Source organism: Pipistrellus hanaki, assembly GCF_964339955.1.
Source record: "Pipistrellus hanaki genome assembly, chromosome: 4".
NCBI classification, from domain to species: Eukaryota; Metazoa; Chordata; class Mammalia; order Chiroptera; family Vespertilionidae; genus Pipistrellus; species Pipistrellus hanaki.
In genome coordinates, this window is record NC_140506.1 from 38,076,421 (window position 1) to 38,093,989 (window position 17,569).

At 36.7% G+C, this 17,569-nt stretch overlaps 1 protein-coding gene across 5 annotated transcripts in view; it reads right to left on the reverse strand.

Annotated features, from left to right (window-relative positions):
• HOMER1 (homer scaffold protein 1) overlaps window positions 1–17,569 on the reverse strand; it is a gene marked incomplete at its 5' end in the record, with an annotated part of 446,553 nt that overhangs the window by 50,788 nt on the left and 378,196 nt on the right. For all 5 annotated transcript variants that reach the window (XR_014794824.1, XM_084881324.1, XM_084881322.1 and 2 more), the window contains one exon: window positions 2,389–2,545. Coding sequence is in view for 4 of the 5 variants with exons in the window: in XM_084881324.1 (XP_084737450.1) it covers window positions 2,389–2,545 (157 nt within the window). The remainder of the gene's footprint in view (window positions 1–2,388; window positions 2,546–17,569) is intronic.

Sequence of the window (17,569 nt, forward strand, 5' to 3'; positions counted from 1 at the left end):
TTCATAATGCTCCAGAAGGAAGACACATGAGGATTACTTAATCACATAGTACATGAGACTACTTCAGTTGAACTTTATTTTTTATACCATCTAACTCTCCTGTCTAATAAAATGACATTTTATCTGTAGTTTGGGCCAAGAGAGAAACACAGACCATAGAGAACTAAAGATTCAAATCAGGGAAAAGAAATAAATTAACATTCTAGCCGAAACCGGTTTGGCTCAATGGATAAAGCGTCAGTTTGGGGACTGAAAGGTCCCGGGTTCAATTCCGGTCAAGGGCATGTACCTTGGTTGTGGGCATATCCCCAGTAGGGGTTGTGCAAGAGGCAGCTGATTGATGACTCTCTCTCATCGATGTTTCTAACTCTCTATCTCTCTCCCTTCCTCTCTGTACAAAATCAATAAAATATATTTTAAAAAAAGAAATAAATTAACATTCTAGAATCTAAATTAATAATAATATGTTAACTTCACTTATATACTATGACAAAATTGTTCTTCATTTAAAAAAAAACTTTCACAGACATTAACTATTTCAATTTCCCAAGACCTTTAAATCCTCCAAATGAAAATGAAAATAGGATCAATGATTCAAATAAATACAAGTTAGTCACTTGTGAACCAAAGTACAAATAGCCCCTGGGGTCCTATAATCTAGTTAATGATACCATGTTTCCCTGAAAATAAGACCTAGCGCAACTTTGGGAGAAAAAATTAATATAAGACACTCTCTTATTTTCGGGGAAACAGGGTATAAGAAATGAGCACACAGAAAAGACTGAAGTTTGAACATTAAATTAGATTTTTCTTTTAATCCCCCAAACCACTCAGTACTATTGATACATAATTAACAGCTTAATAATATTAATGGTAACAGTAACAGTTGTATTTGTATAGGGATTACTATACACCGTTGAAGTGCTTTTGCCTAAATATATTTCATCTTTACAATGATTCCACGATCTGATGATGTAGACAACTTACTAATTCTTTTTCACAGATGAGAAAACTGAGATATTAAGACATTAAATAACTTGCTCTAGGCCAAATGGCTAGCAAGTAGTAGAGCAAAATTTCAAACCAGACAGTACGGTTATATAGTCTGTGTCCTTAACCCCTAAACTAAATTGCTAAAATTTCTGAGAACAGAAAGGCCTCGTGGCTTCATGAACACTGAAGAAAAAGAATGGAGCCCTCCTTCTACACACTTTATATCCAGAATATGATGCTTGGCATTTCTTTATCTTCATGTGTTGTTCAAAATTCACTGATAAAAAACTGGAATTTTTCCCCTTTTGAGGGGTATACTATCCATCAAGCACTAAGTGTTCTTGCATATATTAACTCAGTTAATCCTTACAATTTCAAGCACTGAAGTGAGAACAATGAAGCTCAGAGAGGTAATTTGCCCAAAATCAAAATCTTAGTAGATGGAAGAGCTGAGACGTGAATCCAGGTAGTCTATGCTTTTTTTTTTTTTTTTAATATGTTTTTTTTAATTGATTTTGTACAGAGAGGAAGGGAGAGAGATAGAGAGTTAGAAACATCGATGAGAGAGAGTCATCGATCAGCTGCCTCTTGCACACCCCCTACTGGGGATATGCCCGCAACCAAGGTACATGTCCTTGACCGGAATCGAACCTGGGACCCTTCAGTCCCCAAGCCAACGCTCTATCCATTGAGCCAATCCGGTCTTGGCTATGCTCTTAATATTAGACTATCTGCCTCTCCTAAAAATAAAAATGTAGGAACTCTCCATAGGCTTCTTTCCAAATGAAGGATAAACTTTAATATTGCTATTGACAGACTTCATATGATTTAGGGATTTTGAACAACATACTAATCTGTAAGAGTGGAAATTGCATCCACCCTATTCACTACTATATTCCTAGCCCCTAACATAATGCCTGACATATAACAGATAATCAATGAATATTTCCCAAATAAAACTGATCTCAGATTTGTAAAGTATTTTGACATGTAATTTAGTATAAATAAGGTGGTTAATCCAAGTAATTTAGTGGACAAAATATGTCAATACCTTAAAAATGATCAATGTTGGCCCAGCCAGCATGGTTCGGTGGTTGAGCATCAACCTGTGAATCGGGAGGTCAAGGCTTGATTCCTGGTCAGGGCACATGCTCAGGTTTCGAATTCAATCCCCAGTGTGGGGCATCAATGATTCTCTCTCATCACTGATGTTTCTCTCTCTCCCTCTCCCTTCCTCTCTGAAATCAATAAGAAAGTATTTTTTAAAAATGATCAATTTTGTTTTTTAAAGTTGTTTTAAAATCTCTCAATATTTTAATAAACATTCCTCTAAAACTGAGATGCTATACTGTATAAAGCAAAATAACAAGATTATTTAAAGTAAATGTAACTTACCTTTGAGCCATCTAAACTGATTATCCTATACACATTTCTTGTGCTGTCATAGAAATAAGACACAGTAACTGCGTGCTTGCTGGTGGGTACCCAGTTCTTCTTTGTGTTAGGGTCAATCTGGAAGACATGAGCACGAGTGCTGAAGATGGGTTGTTCCCTGTGGGGGAGAAAATAAAATGACACTCTGAAACCAGCCAGTTTTATTCCACTGGACAATAAAACACGAAAACTATGAGATGACTCCACTTAACCAAAAACTCCCCACGTCCTGAAAAACAAGAGACACTTTCAAATTAGAATATTCTAAGTATTCAATCATAAGCTTCTTTAAACGAGAGTCAATCTTCATTTCTGTGTTTGCGAATTTGCCTACTCAACAAAATGTATTTGTAACCCCAAAAGCACGGCTTGGGATCCTTTCTTGGTCTTCTGCAGTGGAAAAATGTGTGTCCTTGGAAAAGCATGTTCCCATCTGACACTGATCAAGGCAACACTCAGCCCTTCTGTTCCAATTCTCATAATCAAGTGTCCTTTTTTTGTGATCTATTTAGTGCCGGGTATTTTGCATTTTTGTGCTTTCTGTTTAAAATGTCCCCCAAGCATAGTGCTGAAGAGCTATCTGTTCCTGGGGCAAGAGGCTGTGATGTGCCCTATGGAGTAAGTATCTGTTAGATAAGCTTTTTCAGGCATGAGTTACAGCACTAATGGCCTTGAGTTCGATGGTAATGAATCAACAATCTATATTAAATGAGGTATCTTTAAACAGAAACACATAAAACAAACTTATGTATTGATGGGTTGATGAAAATGTTACAACAACCGAAACCGATTTGGCTCAGTGGATAGAGCGTCAGCCTGCGAACTGAAAGGTCCCAGGTTTGATTCCAGTCAAGGGCATGTACCTTGGTTGCGGGAACGTCCCCAGTAGGGGGTGTGCAAGAGGCAGCTGATCGATGTTTCTCTCACATCGATGTTTCTAACTCTCTATCCTTCTCCCTTCCTCTCTGTAAAAAATCAATAAAATATATTTAAAAAGAAAAGAAAAAGAAAATGTTACAACAGAGGCTAACAGGGACCCTTTATTCCCCCAGGAGCAATGGCTCAAAATTCACAACGTCAGTGTTGTGGAGCCTTTGTAAGAACATAACTATTGTGAATAATGAGAACTGACTATGGCTTGTTAAAATATACATCTTCTATTTGACCCTCACTAGTTTAAAGGTTGTTACCCGTTTAAAACTATATTATTCTGGTAATAGGTAAATAATTTACTGAGAAAGTCTACATCAGTATAATCTCTATATTGAAAAGTATATGGAAAACAAAGTGGCTCACCACAACAGTATCTTTTACTTAGATCAATTAGGGCCTTCAAGATGTACAAGAGATTTAAAAAATTATAACTTCAACAACAAGAAAGCTCACTGTATGGGAGAACATAGTTGCAAATGTTATCACTGATAAAGGTTTAATCTCCAACATCTACAGACAGCTTATACAACTTAATAAAAGGAAAATGAATGATCCAATTAAAAAATGGGCAATGGACCTAAATAGAATATTTTCAAAAGAAGACAGAAGGAAGGCCAAGAGGCACATGAAAACATGCTCAAAGTCACTAATTATCCGAGAGATTCAAATCAAAACAACAATGCGGTACCATCTCACACCTGTCAGAATGGCCAACATCAACAAATCAACAAACGACAAGTGTTGGCGAGGTTGTGGAGAAAAAAGGAACCCTTCTGCACTGCTGGTGGGAATGCAGACTGGTGCAGCTACTGTGGAGAACAGTATGGAGTTTCCTCAAAAAACTGAAAATGGAACTCCCATTTGACCCAGTAATCCCACTCCTAGGATTATATCCCAAGAAACTAGAAACACCAATCAGAAAGGATATATGCACCCCTATATTAATAGCAGCACAATCTACAATAGCTAGGATTTGGAAACAGCCTAGGTGCCCGTCAGCAGATGATTGGATAAAAAAAACTATAGTATATCTACACAATGGAATACTATGCTGCCATAAAAAAGAAGGAATTCTCATAATTTGCAGCAACCTGGATGGAATTGGAGAACATCATGCTGAGTGAAATAAGCCAGTCAATGAAAGAGAAACACCACATGACCTCACTCATTTATGGATAATACAGAACATTATAAACTGATGAACCAAAAGATAGATATAGAGACAGCAAAGCAACAAGCAGACTGTCAAATTACAGCGGGGAGGTTAGGGAGATCTGGGGAAGATAAGAGATCAACCGAAGGACTTGTATACATGCATATAAGTACAACCAATGAACACAAAACTCTAGGGAGGGAGGGTATATATGGGGGGGGGGGGGCAATGGTAAAATATGTACACAGGTAATAATTTAATAAAAAAATAAAATTTAAAAAAATAATAAATAAAAAAATTAAAAATTATAACTTCAAGAAACAAAACTATTAAAACATTAAAATTTTTAAAATATAATATATTCAAAATATGATTACAGATTTTTTAGTCTGTATAACAGAAGCATTATAATGCAAAATTTTTCAAGTTCAAAGTAAAATTTCTTTTGAAACAGCAGCTAGGAGACATTTTTTTGTCCCCTTCTCCCCAAATAACACATCTTTCTTTCTTAAAGCAGATTAAGGTCCTAAAGAGAAGTTTAACTGGTATTTTTTTAATAGTTAAATTTAAAAATTTTAATTTTAAAGAAAGGAAAGGAGAGTGTGGGAAAAGAGAGAAATTAGGAGACAAGCAGGACAAATCTGGGTCCTTGACAAAACGGCTCTTCAGATACAGGGCAGTGTGTCACGTGTCCCCTATGATCTCCTTCGGTCCTGGAAGAGCAGGTGAGAAAGGAAAGATCTTCCCTGTAGGTCACCTGGCTCTTCCCAGTTTTGTGTCTGGAAACCTCTATAACAACTTTTCTTATTTGGAATATCTCTTTTGAAAGGAAGTGATACATTTTATGCCACTCCCTAAAAAGTGACAGAAAGATATAATTTCTGGTTTAACTGCCATCATAGATGGATTTTTTCAACACATAAACATTAACAATCTCGCAAGGCACTGTGACAGAATAAAGAATTCTGAATTGGGAGGTCTTATTCATTCCCTTTCCCCATCCTCAATCCTTGACTTTCAGTAAGGCTGACTAAGGGCTACCATGGAGGAATTGATGCCTAAGTAGTGTTTGAAACAAAGTATGGCACAGTGGTAAGAAGGCTCAGCACACATTGGCCTGTGTAGCAAGAACTATAGTGATGGAACTGCCATTTGACCCAGTAATCTCACTTCTAGAAATATATCCCAAGAAAACAGAAACACCAATCAGAAAGGATACATGCACCCCTATGTTCATAGCAGCACAATTTACAATAGCTAAGATTTGGAAACAGCCTAAATGCCCATCAGCAGATGAGTGGATTAGAAAACTGTGGTTCATTTATATAATGGAATACTATGCTGCTATAAAAAAGAAGGAATTCTTACCATTTGCAACAGCATGGATAGAACTGGAGAGCATTATGCTAAGTGAAATAAGCCAGTCAGTGAAAGAAAAATACCACATGATCTCACTCATTTGTGGAATATAAAGAACATTATAAACAGATGAACAAAAATAGATACAGAGGCAAAGAAGCATCGAACAGACTGTCAAACAGGAAGGCTGGGGAAGTTTGGGAGGGTGGGTAAGAAATCAACATAAGCATAACCAATGAACACAAGACACTGGGGTGGTGGTAGCAGTGAGGGTATGTGCCAGGAGGTAGGGAAGGCCAGGAGGTGGTCAACAGGGGGGAAGGGGGTATTGGGGGGGGGGAGACATATGTACCATTTGTAATTACTTTAAACAATAAAGTTAAACTAAAAGAAAAATAAGGCTAAATATAAAAAGAAGCCAGCTCACAAGGGTCCTGGCTGGAAGCTACTGAAAGATGTAAATACAGAACAGCTTTGCCTTTTAGAAAGATAAATTTGGCATCACTGAAGAGGGTGGATTGGGAAGAAAGAACATCAGAGAAAAGCAGGCTAGACAAATCCATACAACAAATAGGAGGTAGGAGAGGAATGAAGATATGAGGAAGGACTCAAGGTAAATTTAGAAAGTAGAATCAATAAGGTTAAGTAACAGATTAGACATGGGTAATGGTTCTCAAATAGGGGTGATTTGTTCCCCACGGGACATTTCAAAACATCTGGAGACATTTTTTGGTTGGCACAACTGAGGGAGATTATTATCGCATCTAAGGAGGAGAGGCCAAGGCTGGCTGCTAAACATCTACAATGCACAAGACAGCCCCACACAACAAAGAATTACCCAACCAAAAATGGCAATTGTGCCAGGGCTGAGAAATCCCAACGCAGGAGATGAAGGAGCGATCGGAGTCTCTCTCCTGGGTGACTGAAAAGAAGACAATGTTACTGGCCAGGATGGGAAACAGAAAGTAAAGCCAGGGCCTGGCAGGGCAGTGGGGAGAGGTCGAGCTCAGTTTTGGCTAAGTTCACAGCCCTTGCATGTAAAACTGTCAGCAGGAACTTAATATTAGGCAGGGTTCAGCAGAGAAAACCAAGCTGGAGTGAAAAGTGTAGAGGGAATCATCGAGAGATCTTATCATGGCCTTGGCCAGCTAGCTCAGTTGGTTAGAGCACACGGTATGAAAGTGTTCTATTATTCATAGAGGAATAAAGGGAAAGTAGGAGAGAAGCACAAACCCAAGCATGGCTAACTGCCGGACTGGAAGTGCTGAAGATACATTCAGCTGTTGGTGAAAACATTCTCCCTTTCCCAAGACGTAAGTACACAGAAAGGAAGAGAAAAAAACATTCTATCTTCAGCTTGGTTTTTAGAGTTCGAAGTGGGAGAGAAGGTGGACAATACCTGTTAAGGCCAAAAGGATAAGACAAGGAGTGGACAGACACTAATGACCATGTAACTTCGGACGGAATGCCTGAAGAATTTACTTTCAGTGCCAATGTGAGGGCACAGCAAGTCTTTAGACAAGCTGATGCTCAATCACTAGAGTTTCTTCAGAAGAATTGTGCTGCACAAATTAATAATAAAAACTGTAGTTCCACTGATTATCGGGGAACCAGTTTAACTGCCCCTCTGCCCAGCCCTCCAATGCAAAGATTGTGACTGCATGTTACTATGTATTCCTATTACCATGTTATATGGTTAACAGTTGTTTGCTTATACATTTAGCTTTAAAAAAAAAACAAAAACACACATATGCTTACTTTAAGGAAAACAAAGATTATTCTAATGGCTACCCAACACATTGTTGTACTGCAAGAACTCCATCTAGTGATGAACTAAAAACATAACAGGCATATGTTTTTTAAAATGTCCAAGTCTGTATATAGAAATAAAATGTGACACTACCAACTGCAAAATGTATCTTCTGGAAGTATTTTTTTAATTGTATGATCCGAATTCCTTCATCTTTTATTTGATTAAATGCACACTCAAATGGAAGATTTAGAAAATAATTATCTACATCACAACTGAGCATAAAAAATATTTTCAGTGAAAAAGTAAAGGGCTTAAGAAGTAAAAATTGTCTGTTATAAAATAATCACAGGGATGTAAAGTACAGCATAAGGAATATAGTCAATAATGTTGTAATAATGGGCTGGTGTTAGGTGGGTACAGCCTTATGCAGGGGATGACTTCATAAGTTCTATAAATATCTGAGCACTAAGCTGCACACCTGAACTAAGGTAATATTGAATGTCAACTGTAATTTAAAAATTTAAATAAAGGAATACTTTCATGACATCAAGTTGTTAATTGGCATATCTGAAGAAAATATCAAATAAATTAAAATTTTCCATTTGGAGTTTAAGATTATCTATAATAATAAAAGTATAGTATGCTAATTAGACCGGACAGCCAAATGACCTTCTGGGTGACCTTCTGGAAGAAGCCGGGGCTGCAAGGGTCAAGCCCCTTGCAGGAATTTTGTGCATCGGGCCTCTAGTTAAATTATAAAACTATACTTAAACATAAGAATACTGTTTATATTCCTTATATACTATCCCTTATTTTAAAAGTAATTTTTACTCATCTCAGTCCTTTCATTAGGTCAAAGAAATTCCAATACTTATTTACCTTGGGCACTTTAATAAGTAGCTACATTTAAAAGATCAGAGATATGCAGAAATTCATTATAAAGAGCAAGCAAATTCACTCAATATATACATTTAAGTAACATCTTCAATGCTAAAGAACCTGGACATTACCTCTATCCCTCCTCCCCATTTAAAACCCTATCCATCCCAGATAAAATACTGGGTGTTTTAAAATATATCAACACCCATGTCTGGTAACTCAATTACATTTAAAATTAGTATTGTAGCCCTGGCTGGGTGGCTCAGTTGATTGGAGCATGGTCTAGTACACCAAAAGGTTTCTGGTTCAATTCCCAGTCAAGGCACATATCTAGGTTTTGGGTTTGATCCCCAGCCAGCGTGCATATGAGAAGCAACCAATTGCTATTTCTTACATTGCTATTTCTCTCTCTTTCTCTCTCTCTCTCTCTCTCTCTCTCTCTCTCTCTCTCTCTCTCTCAAATCAATGGGGGCGGGGAGGGGAATACATATCATCAGGTGAGAATTAAAATATAATAAGTAAATTTAGTACCATATTATATTTTCAATTATATTTAAATATTCTTCTTTTCCCAAATGATTTACACTAAATAAAGTTAAATTCCAAAAATTCACAATATACATTGTGAAATCTAAGGAAAACAACCTCTTGTTAATGAGAATTCTTATTATTATAGGCATTCTTTTTCTAAAAATCTAAAATAAATTAATTTTCTAGTAAACATCCAATTCCTAAATTTTTTTTAAATGAATTAAATGTTACAAGATTATTTCAGTTCTAATACCAATAATACTTCAAGGAACAATAATATTCTTTGGTACTCTTTTTTCCTTTTTACCTACTGCAAACTAACCTAGTAGTATCTGAACACGTGTAGAGTCTTAAACAAACAAACCCAGGACTGATGAGAAAGTTCTGAAGATACTTGGGCAAAATGTTAACATTTGCTACATTTCCATAGTGGCTGCATTGATATTATAGTATTCCCTGTGTTATTCTGAATATTTTAAAATGCTCAAAATGGCAAAACATTACACCATTTCTCTAGAATTCTTGTTGACAGTGTGAAATTTGAATAAACAGCCACATTTTATTTTATATGTATATAGAACATTTTAACTGCTGTGCCAAAATCCATGCAATGATTAGAACTGCACTATCCAATATGGTAGCTACTAGCCACATGATTACTGGACATTTGCAATATGGCTAGTGTAAGAAAGTAAATTAGTTTAAATTTTATTTGATACCCCAGTCAGTTACTGAAATAGTTTTAAGCATGTATGGAACAACTTGGGTATATAAATCTACTGTTCCAAGTGTAAATTTCATGAAATTCAAATCCAGACCAAGTCTTTCCAACAAAAATTTTAGCATCCAAACTGATATGTGCTCTAAGCACAATAAAAAATGGATTTCAAAGGCTTAATATAAAATATAAAAAATATCTCAATTACTTTTATATTAATCAAATGTTAAAAATATATTGGACATACTGTATCAAAATATATTGATTTCACCTTTTTAAAACTTTAAAAACAAAGTTAATATTACATTATTCACATTGTATTTCAAGTGGAAAATACTGGACTATTTTAGGTAGCCATTTCCTCACTGATAGACATACATGTTGTTCAATGTTTGCACTATTACAAATAAATGCCCTTGTATGTTTACTTGGGGATACATGCAAGAGAGACTAGAAGCTGAATTCCTGGTCACAGGGTATGCACCATAGAATATTACCAAATTATTCTTCACAGCTCATGCACCAATTAATATTTTTAACAGTCTTTTATTATTTCCTTCCAACACTTGGTAATGTGTAAGTAACATCTTTCATTTGTGCCAGGTTGATGGGCATGAAATGTTATTTCATTGTTGCTTTAATTGCATATTTCTTGATTACTAGCTCCTTATGCATTGCTGGGCCATTTGAGCCCAACAGAGTTCTACACTTATTCCTGAGCTTGTTTAAAACCTTATTTTAGCTCCAAAGAGTGAAAACACCAGAATCCAAAATTCAGCACTCCATCCATATGCATGGGAACATCTCATATATACACTCTAAATACAAGTACAAACTTAATTAAGATAAATAACCACTAAAGTAAAGAAAGGCAGTTATTTTTCTAAATCTGATAACACTGAATGTTTAAAAATCAATATATGTACAGCTACAGCACATATATTCTGCTCTTTTTCCCGAAATAAATTACGGTTCTTTGGTAGTTTTTATTTTTAGTTAACAAGTTGTTTCTGACATTCCTCAAAATCTTTCCTTTGTGGAGGGGTGAGTGGGGGAGTGGTAAATGCTTATCAAACTTTTAACTCATTTAACATTTTCCTGGTTTAGCATCAAGAATGATTTAAACAAAACATACTTAATGTTAAACTGGAGCTCAAAAGAAACAAAACAGTTCTGTCAGATAGCTTAGTCTCCTGGGTGTTTTTCATACAATAAACACCACCACTCCATTCCCACTCTAGTTCTCTACACAATTTTCATTCCAACATCCCTCGGATTTGGTTTTCTCTGGTCACAGCTAATGATTATATCTGAGTAACTTTTCTGAGTGGTCCTCAAGTAGTTTAGCTATAAGTCTACCAATGAACAGCATCTAGATTTTTCTAGCTTTCATGTTATTTTTTTCTATTGAAAAAAGACTATATTAAGTAAAACTGAATATGATTTCTGTTTTCCCTTCTTGTTAGCTTTTTAGGTTGCACAAATTATAGACACAATTCTTTGTAGGATGCTGTGTCCCAACTCAGGATTTTGCAAATATAATTTCTATAATGATATAGAGTTTCTGCTCAAATGCATTAGATCTATTTCATAATAGTTGTGTTGATAATTCAGACATGGTATTATAGAAGCCCAAATAAATATGTTTTCTGACTGTGAAGGTATTTAATATTTTTAACTGACCAAAAATGTGATATAGGAATACAATAAGCTAGGTTTGAGACCTTTCCCTATTTAGCTTTTCTGAAAATGAATTATAGTGAAGTTAAGGGTAATTTGACTTCTGAGGTACCTGAAAGAGGTAATAACTATAGATAAAAGAGCACCTAATATGATGCATTACAGCAATGTTTTTCCAACAGTGGGTCACAACTCAGAGGTCAATTTAATAGCTAACAATAGGCATTTAGAAAGTGAACAAGAATGTATTCAATAAAATAATCAGAGTACATCACACTTGGTAAGATTATATGTACTGTTTCATGAAACTTTTTTTAAACTTAAAATATATATTTTATTATTAAGGTCTAGCACCTGGACAAAATTCAGATCTTGTGTGTTGAATAAGAAACTATGTTTTATTCCCTTTTTTCCTGGATCTAATCAGGTGCTTTTATAATTATTAAACTTTGGGTATATACACAGAAAAAGTTACTCCAAGTTCATTGTTCATAAACTCATGAATATTCAGGATCAAGGTAGGTGAAGCTTTAACTGGTACTACATGAAAAGTATACTCCAGCCCAGATGTTCCATGAAACTTTTGACTACATATTCATATATGCTTGACACAACAGAAGATGCATTTTTTTTTATTTATTTTTTTTATTTTATTTTTTTTTTTTGTGGATCGTGGTCAAAAAGTTTAAAAATCTGGACATACAAAATTCTTTTATTCAATGTTCATAAAAACCCTATGAAGCAGTTACCCATTTCATCAAAAATATAGGTCCTGAGTGACATATCCAAAGTCACACAGCTAGCAAATGATATGAACAAACATATTTCAAACGGAAATGGCATTCAACCCACTAGAAATAAAAACATTGCAAATTAAAACTGAGCTATCATCTGTCAAAATAGGAGACCTTTTTTTTTTTTTTAAATGAAAAAAAATCCAATGTTAATGAGAGTTTAAGAAAACATGACACTTTCAAAAGCAGCTGGAAATATAAATTAGTAAAGTCTTTCCGGAAAACACTTTGACAATGAATATTAATCAAAAGCCTTTAAATTTTTGTGCATATTCTTTGACACAGTAATTCCATTCTAGGAGCTTACCTTAAGGATATAATCATGGGTATATGTGGAGATTTAGCAACCAAAAACTGTGAATTAAAATGTCCAATAATGTATGATCAAATAAATTATGGCATATCATATAATGGAATGCTCTACATTAGGGGTGTCGAACTCAATCAGAGAAAGGGCCAAAATCTAAAATCCAGCCTAAATCGCGGGCCGAATGGTTTACTGAACAGTCATAAACTGACAATGTCATAAACTGACAGCGGAGTGCAGTGATGACAGCGCGGTGCGGGCCACATTGCAAGGCCTGGCGGGCTGGATTTGGCCCGCAGGCCTTGTGTTTGACACATGTGCTCTACATAGTCATTAAAAAACAAAGTTGCCGAATATTCAGTGACATAAGATGTCCAATATAGTAAATGAAAATCATTTACAAAACAGTGAATGCAATATAATTTGTGTTTATTTTAATGTAAATATATGCATACGAAAATATACTTGGAGGGCACACTTATATTTGGTCCGTGTCCTGTCTCCCCTTATCTCAGCCCAAAAACCAGAGTGATCCTTCTAAAAACCCAAGTTAGCATTCAAATATTTCAGGAATAAAAAGGTGGATGGTCAGTATACAGAAAATGTATACTGCTACTGAAGTGGGTGAGATGATAGTGATACCGGAGAATTGTACTTTGTACTTTTTTATATGTCTGGAAAACTTCATATGATAGGGTTTAAAAGTCATAAAACCTAAATCAGGTGGGTCATTTCTCAAAACCCTCCAACGGCTTCCCTTCTCATAGTAAAAACCACAGTCCTTAAAATGAAGTCCAAAGTCGTCTACCAGTGTTCCTCCACCCTGGCTGCATCAGAAACAACCAGCCTCTACCTCAACCATCAGTGGTCTGGTGGGCAGCCAAACTCCCAAGCTGATCCTCACAGGGAGCCAGGAGAAGACCACTATAGGATATGCCCCTGATTCCTCTCCAACCTCATCTATCCCTTACTGGCCACATTAGCACTCCTGGTGTTTGTCAAACATGCCAAGCTCCCCCCACCTCAGGGCCTTTTGCCTGAAGTAATCTCCCCCCACAGATCTGCCTAGTATCTTCCTTTGCCTCCTCCAGGTGTTTGTTCAAATGTTATCTTCTCAGAGACAAATTTACAGCCCCTCCTTCTCTGTCAGGACTCTATCATTTCCCTCCTTTCACTCTTCCTCGTGGCACTTATCATTAGCTGACACACCAAGTATTTTATTGATTTTTTTCCCTCTCCCCCACCTAAAATGCTATCTCCTCAAGGGCAAGGATCTTGTCTTTTTAATCATTCTGTGTTCCCAGCAATGCAATGTAACTCGAATAAATTTAATTTAAAAAAATTGAGACCTTCTTGTCCTAAACGCATTCCCTTTTCTACTACTGAGGTTCTGAGCAAAAGTATCAAAAGTATTTGTTTAAGGAGGCTGTTAACTATTCTAAATTCCCTATAACTAAGGCTTCCTCTCATGTTATTTCAATTCCATATAAGAAAGCCTTCAGTGAATTAAGACTTAAAAGCTCTCCTGTACACCTTTAAACATATTGATAAAAGAAACTCCCACTAGATCCCCATATTATTCAGTATCTCATATGACCTGAAGGAAAAAAACCTGTCTGCTTGCTAATATCATATCCAAACAAGACAACGCAACAGGCTTCTCCCTCACTTGCCTGGCTACATTGTTTTCCACTCCAGGAAAGATCTCACGGCAGGTGCCTGCTACATCTAACAGTATTCATCTGTTTCTTTACAACACTGTATTTTTAAATGTCCCACTTTACCTTGTTCTTGATTTTACAAATTACTGGAAATTCTCTGTAGAAACTGAAAGATTATAGACCTAATATAATCAAAACTGAATAGCTTAAACACTACTTACTGAATTTAAAAATAGCAATAGTGACAGAAGAAAGCTGATCATTTTTAACCTTTTGCAGTTGGGATGATCTGATTATCTCAACCGTTTCCCCTTTTTAAAAATTAACAAGCACACAAATTAACAACTTTCATAATTTGTGTCAAAGGAGGGAAGCCACAGATTGGATAATTCAAACTGAGAAATTCAAATATGCCACTCTTAAACCTGAGAACAAAAGCCTACACTTATAAAGCAGTATGTGGCCAATTCTTTGGTTATAATTAATATTTTTGAGAGCTTACCAAATGGCCAGGCACTATTATAAGCATTATGCTATATTAATTAATCCTTTCAACCTTTATGAGGTAATTACTATTATCCCTCTTTTGAAGATGAGAATCCTGAGGCATAGAAAAGGTATTTAATTTGCTTAAGGTGACACATGGTAGAGCCAATATATGAACACTGTCAGAGCCCATACCTTTATCCTATTCTGAATCCTTGGATGGGAAAGTAATTATTTTGTCATATAAACCTGGTTAACTTCTGTAACCAAGCTCTCACCTGGCTCTTGTCTGGAATTTTGTGGACAGACGTGGGATAATACGGCCACACAACTATGATTACTATGCATGTTAAGCACTGTTAAGAGTACTTAAGTATTTTCATAAAATGTATGTATATACACTGGTACCACTTACTCTTTTACTTGTATTTTGAAAACAATTTATTTTATAACACTTCACTGAAATGATATTGTAGTTTGGGAGAATCCAAAAACTTATTTTTAGTCATGTCCATTTTGGTTATTGAGTTTTCCTTAGTAAGGGAAGATAACTGATCTGCATTTTGATAGAATGACTCCACCACTGTAACGGAATAAGATAATAACAACAATAATAAAGTGTTAGCCTGTTAAAAGCACAGGTCTTGGAGACTAGGAATTATCAATTCCAAAGTATCTCATATTCATACACAGGCTACACTTAATTACCTATCTTAATGTCCTAGTCTACTAGTCCTATCATCTATGCCACTTCTGGGTCTGTTTCTGTTGATGGATTTTTCTGCTCATATGGGTTGTATTTTACTTCTCTGAATGTTAGATAAGCATATTGCAGGGAGACTTTAAGATATATAAAAGGCCCAAATCAATGTTCTAGAGATGAAAAATAAACTGGATGAAATTAACAACAAATTGGACAATGCAGAAGAATAGAAAACTAGTTAACTTGAGTATATACAATATAAACTACTCAAAATAAAGCAGAGAAAGAAACTTAAAAAAATAAAGAGTAGGAGTATCAATGTGATTATTATTGAACAACTTCAAGTAACCTATTATACATGTAACTGAAGTCCTCAAAGACGGGAGGGATGAAAAACATTTGAAGAAATTATGGTTGAAATAATTCCCATATAAATAAAAAACAAAGAAATAATTCTCAAGAAGCTCAACAAACCCAAAGCTATAGCAATGGACATCATAATTCAATTGCTTTAAATTAATAATGAAGAGAAAATCCAAAACACCCCAGTCAAAAGGCAGAGATGATCAGATAGGCCTATACAGCAACACCCAACGATATGATGCTTGTAAGAAAGTCATCCATATAAAGAGGCAATATGTAAGTTGTTCAGGACGCCATAACGTCATGGCAGCTCAGGAGGAGGCTGCGTGCGAAGGTAGGTGGGTGGGGACCGCGTGCCCGGTGAGACAAGCCACGGACGGCGCAGGCCCGCAGAGAACGGGCCTGCCAGTCACAGCACGCCAGCAGTCCCGCTTCGGGGTAGGACCTGCAGAGGAAACACCTTAGCTCAATGACTAAGCTCCTATACGCCACAAGCAGTGTTCTTGGTAACTTGGGTAATAAGAATCCAAGAAGGTGATCTAGGGTTTTTCCCACCTCATTCCTGGAGGCAAAAACGAAGGTCTTCTGCTGGAGGGGCTAAGAAATTTCATATCCTGCCCTAGCCGGTTTGCCTCAGTGGATACTCGGCCTGCCGACTGCAGGGTCCAGGTTCAATTCTGGTGAAGGGCATGTACCTAGTAGGTTGCAGGGTCCTCCCTGGTGGGGGCCCAGGTCAGGACTCATGCAGGAGGCAACCAATCAAAGTGTCCCTCACACATTGATGTTTCTCTCTGTCTTTCCCCCTCTCTTCTACACTCTCTAAAAATCAATGGAAAAATATTCTCAGGTGAGGAGGGAGGAAGGAAGGGAGGGAGGGAGGGAGGGAGGGAGGGAGGGAGGGAGGGAGGGAGGGAGGGAGGGATGAAAGAGACATCTTGAAAATGCCTAAAGAAAGTTGTAATTTTTTTGTGGTGAAGGGATTGGAGTCCGTGTTGATGAAAACACCTTGGCGGCTGTGGCAACCAGCAGTGGCAGCAGCAGCGGGGTGATGGGGGTGGTACCTTCCCCTGATCAGCCCGGTAGCCTCACGCAGTATTTATTAAGTAACGAATGCCTTCCGAATTTGTGGAAACTTCTACTGCACATTACTATTCCCAGGCTACAATATGTAACACATCAACAGCTGTTCTTGCTGTTAACTGTACCCTACTTCCAAAAGCCTATTCTTTTCTCCTACCAGTCTCCAGGGGCTGAGAAACCCAATGACCAATCTTGTTAGATCTGTGCCAAAAGAAAAAGAACCCTTTTCTAAGTGAGGGTCTGGCTAGCATTCCTTGAGTAAAGTACATCTATTTGGCTGCTCCCTGAGAGTATGGAATATTTCTCAGGCTACCATGCTTCTTTGTCAGATCAGCTAGAAGTCTCTTGCCATGACTGGATTCTAGAAAAATAGGGAAACGGAAAGTAGATTTGTGGTTTGGGATTTTAAAAGTAAAGCAAGAATGAGTAAGAATTCAGCCATTTGAACTGCTAATCCCCCCACCCTCTCTCATCCACAAAATTTATACATACATGTTTCTCCTCTCCACCCCATCCTCACTCATCAGTGGGACATGAAACATGAGGAGTTAAAGGACCGACTCCTGGTATTTCTGTTCCTTTCTCCCTACAGAGTTGGGAATATGCTTTTCCTAGTGAAAATGTGATACAGGTTGTTTATACTTGTAAGTTACCATTAACACATTTTAACACTTCAACAGCTTCTATGCAAGGTACTAGCCTTCAGGGACTTAAAGAGATAATTACAAATTGTGAACAGTGT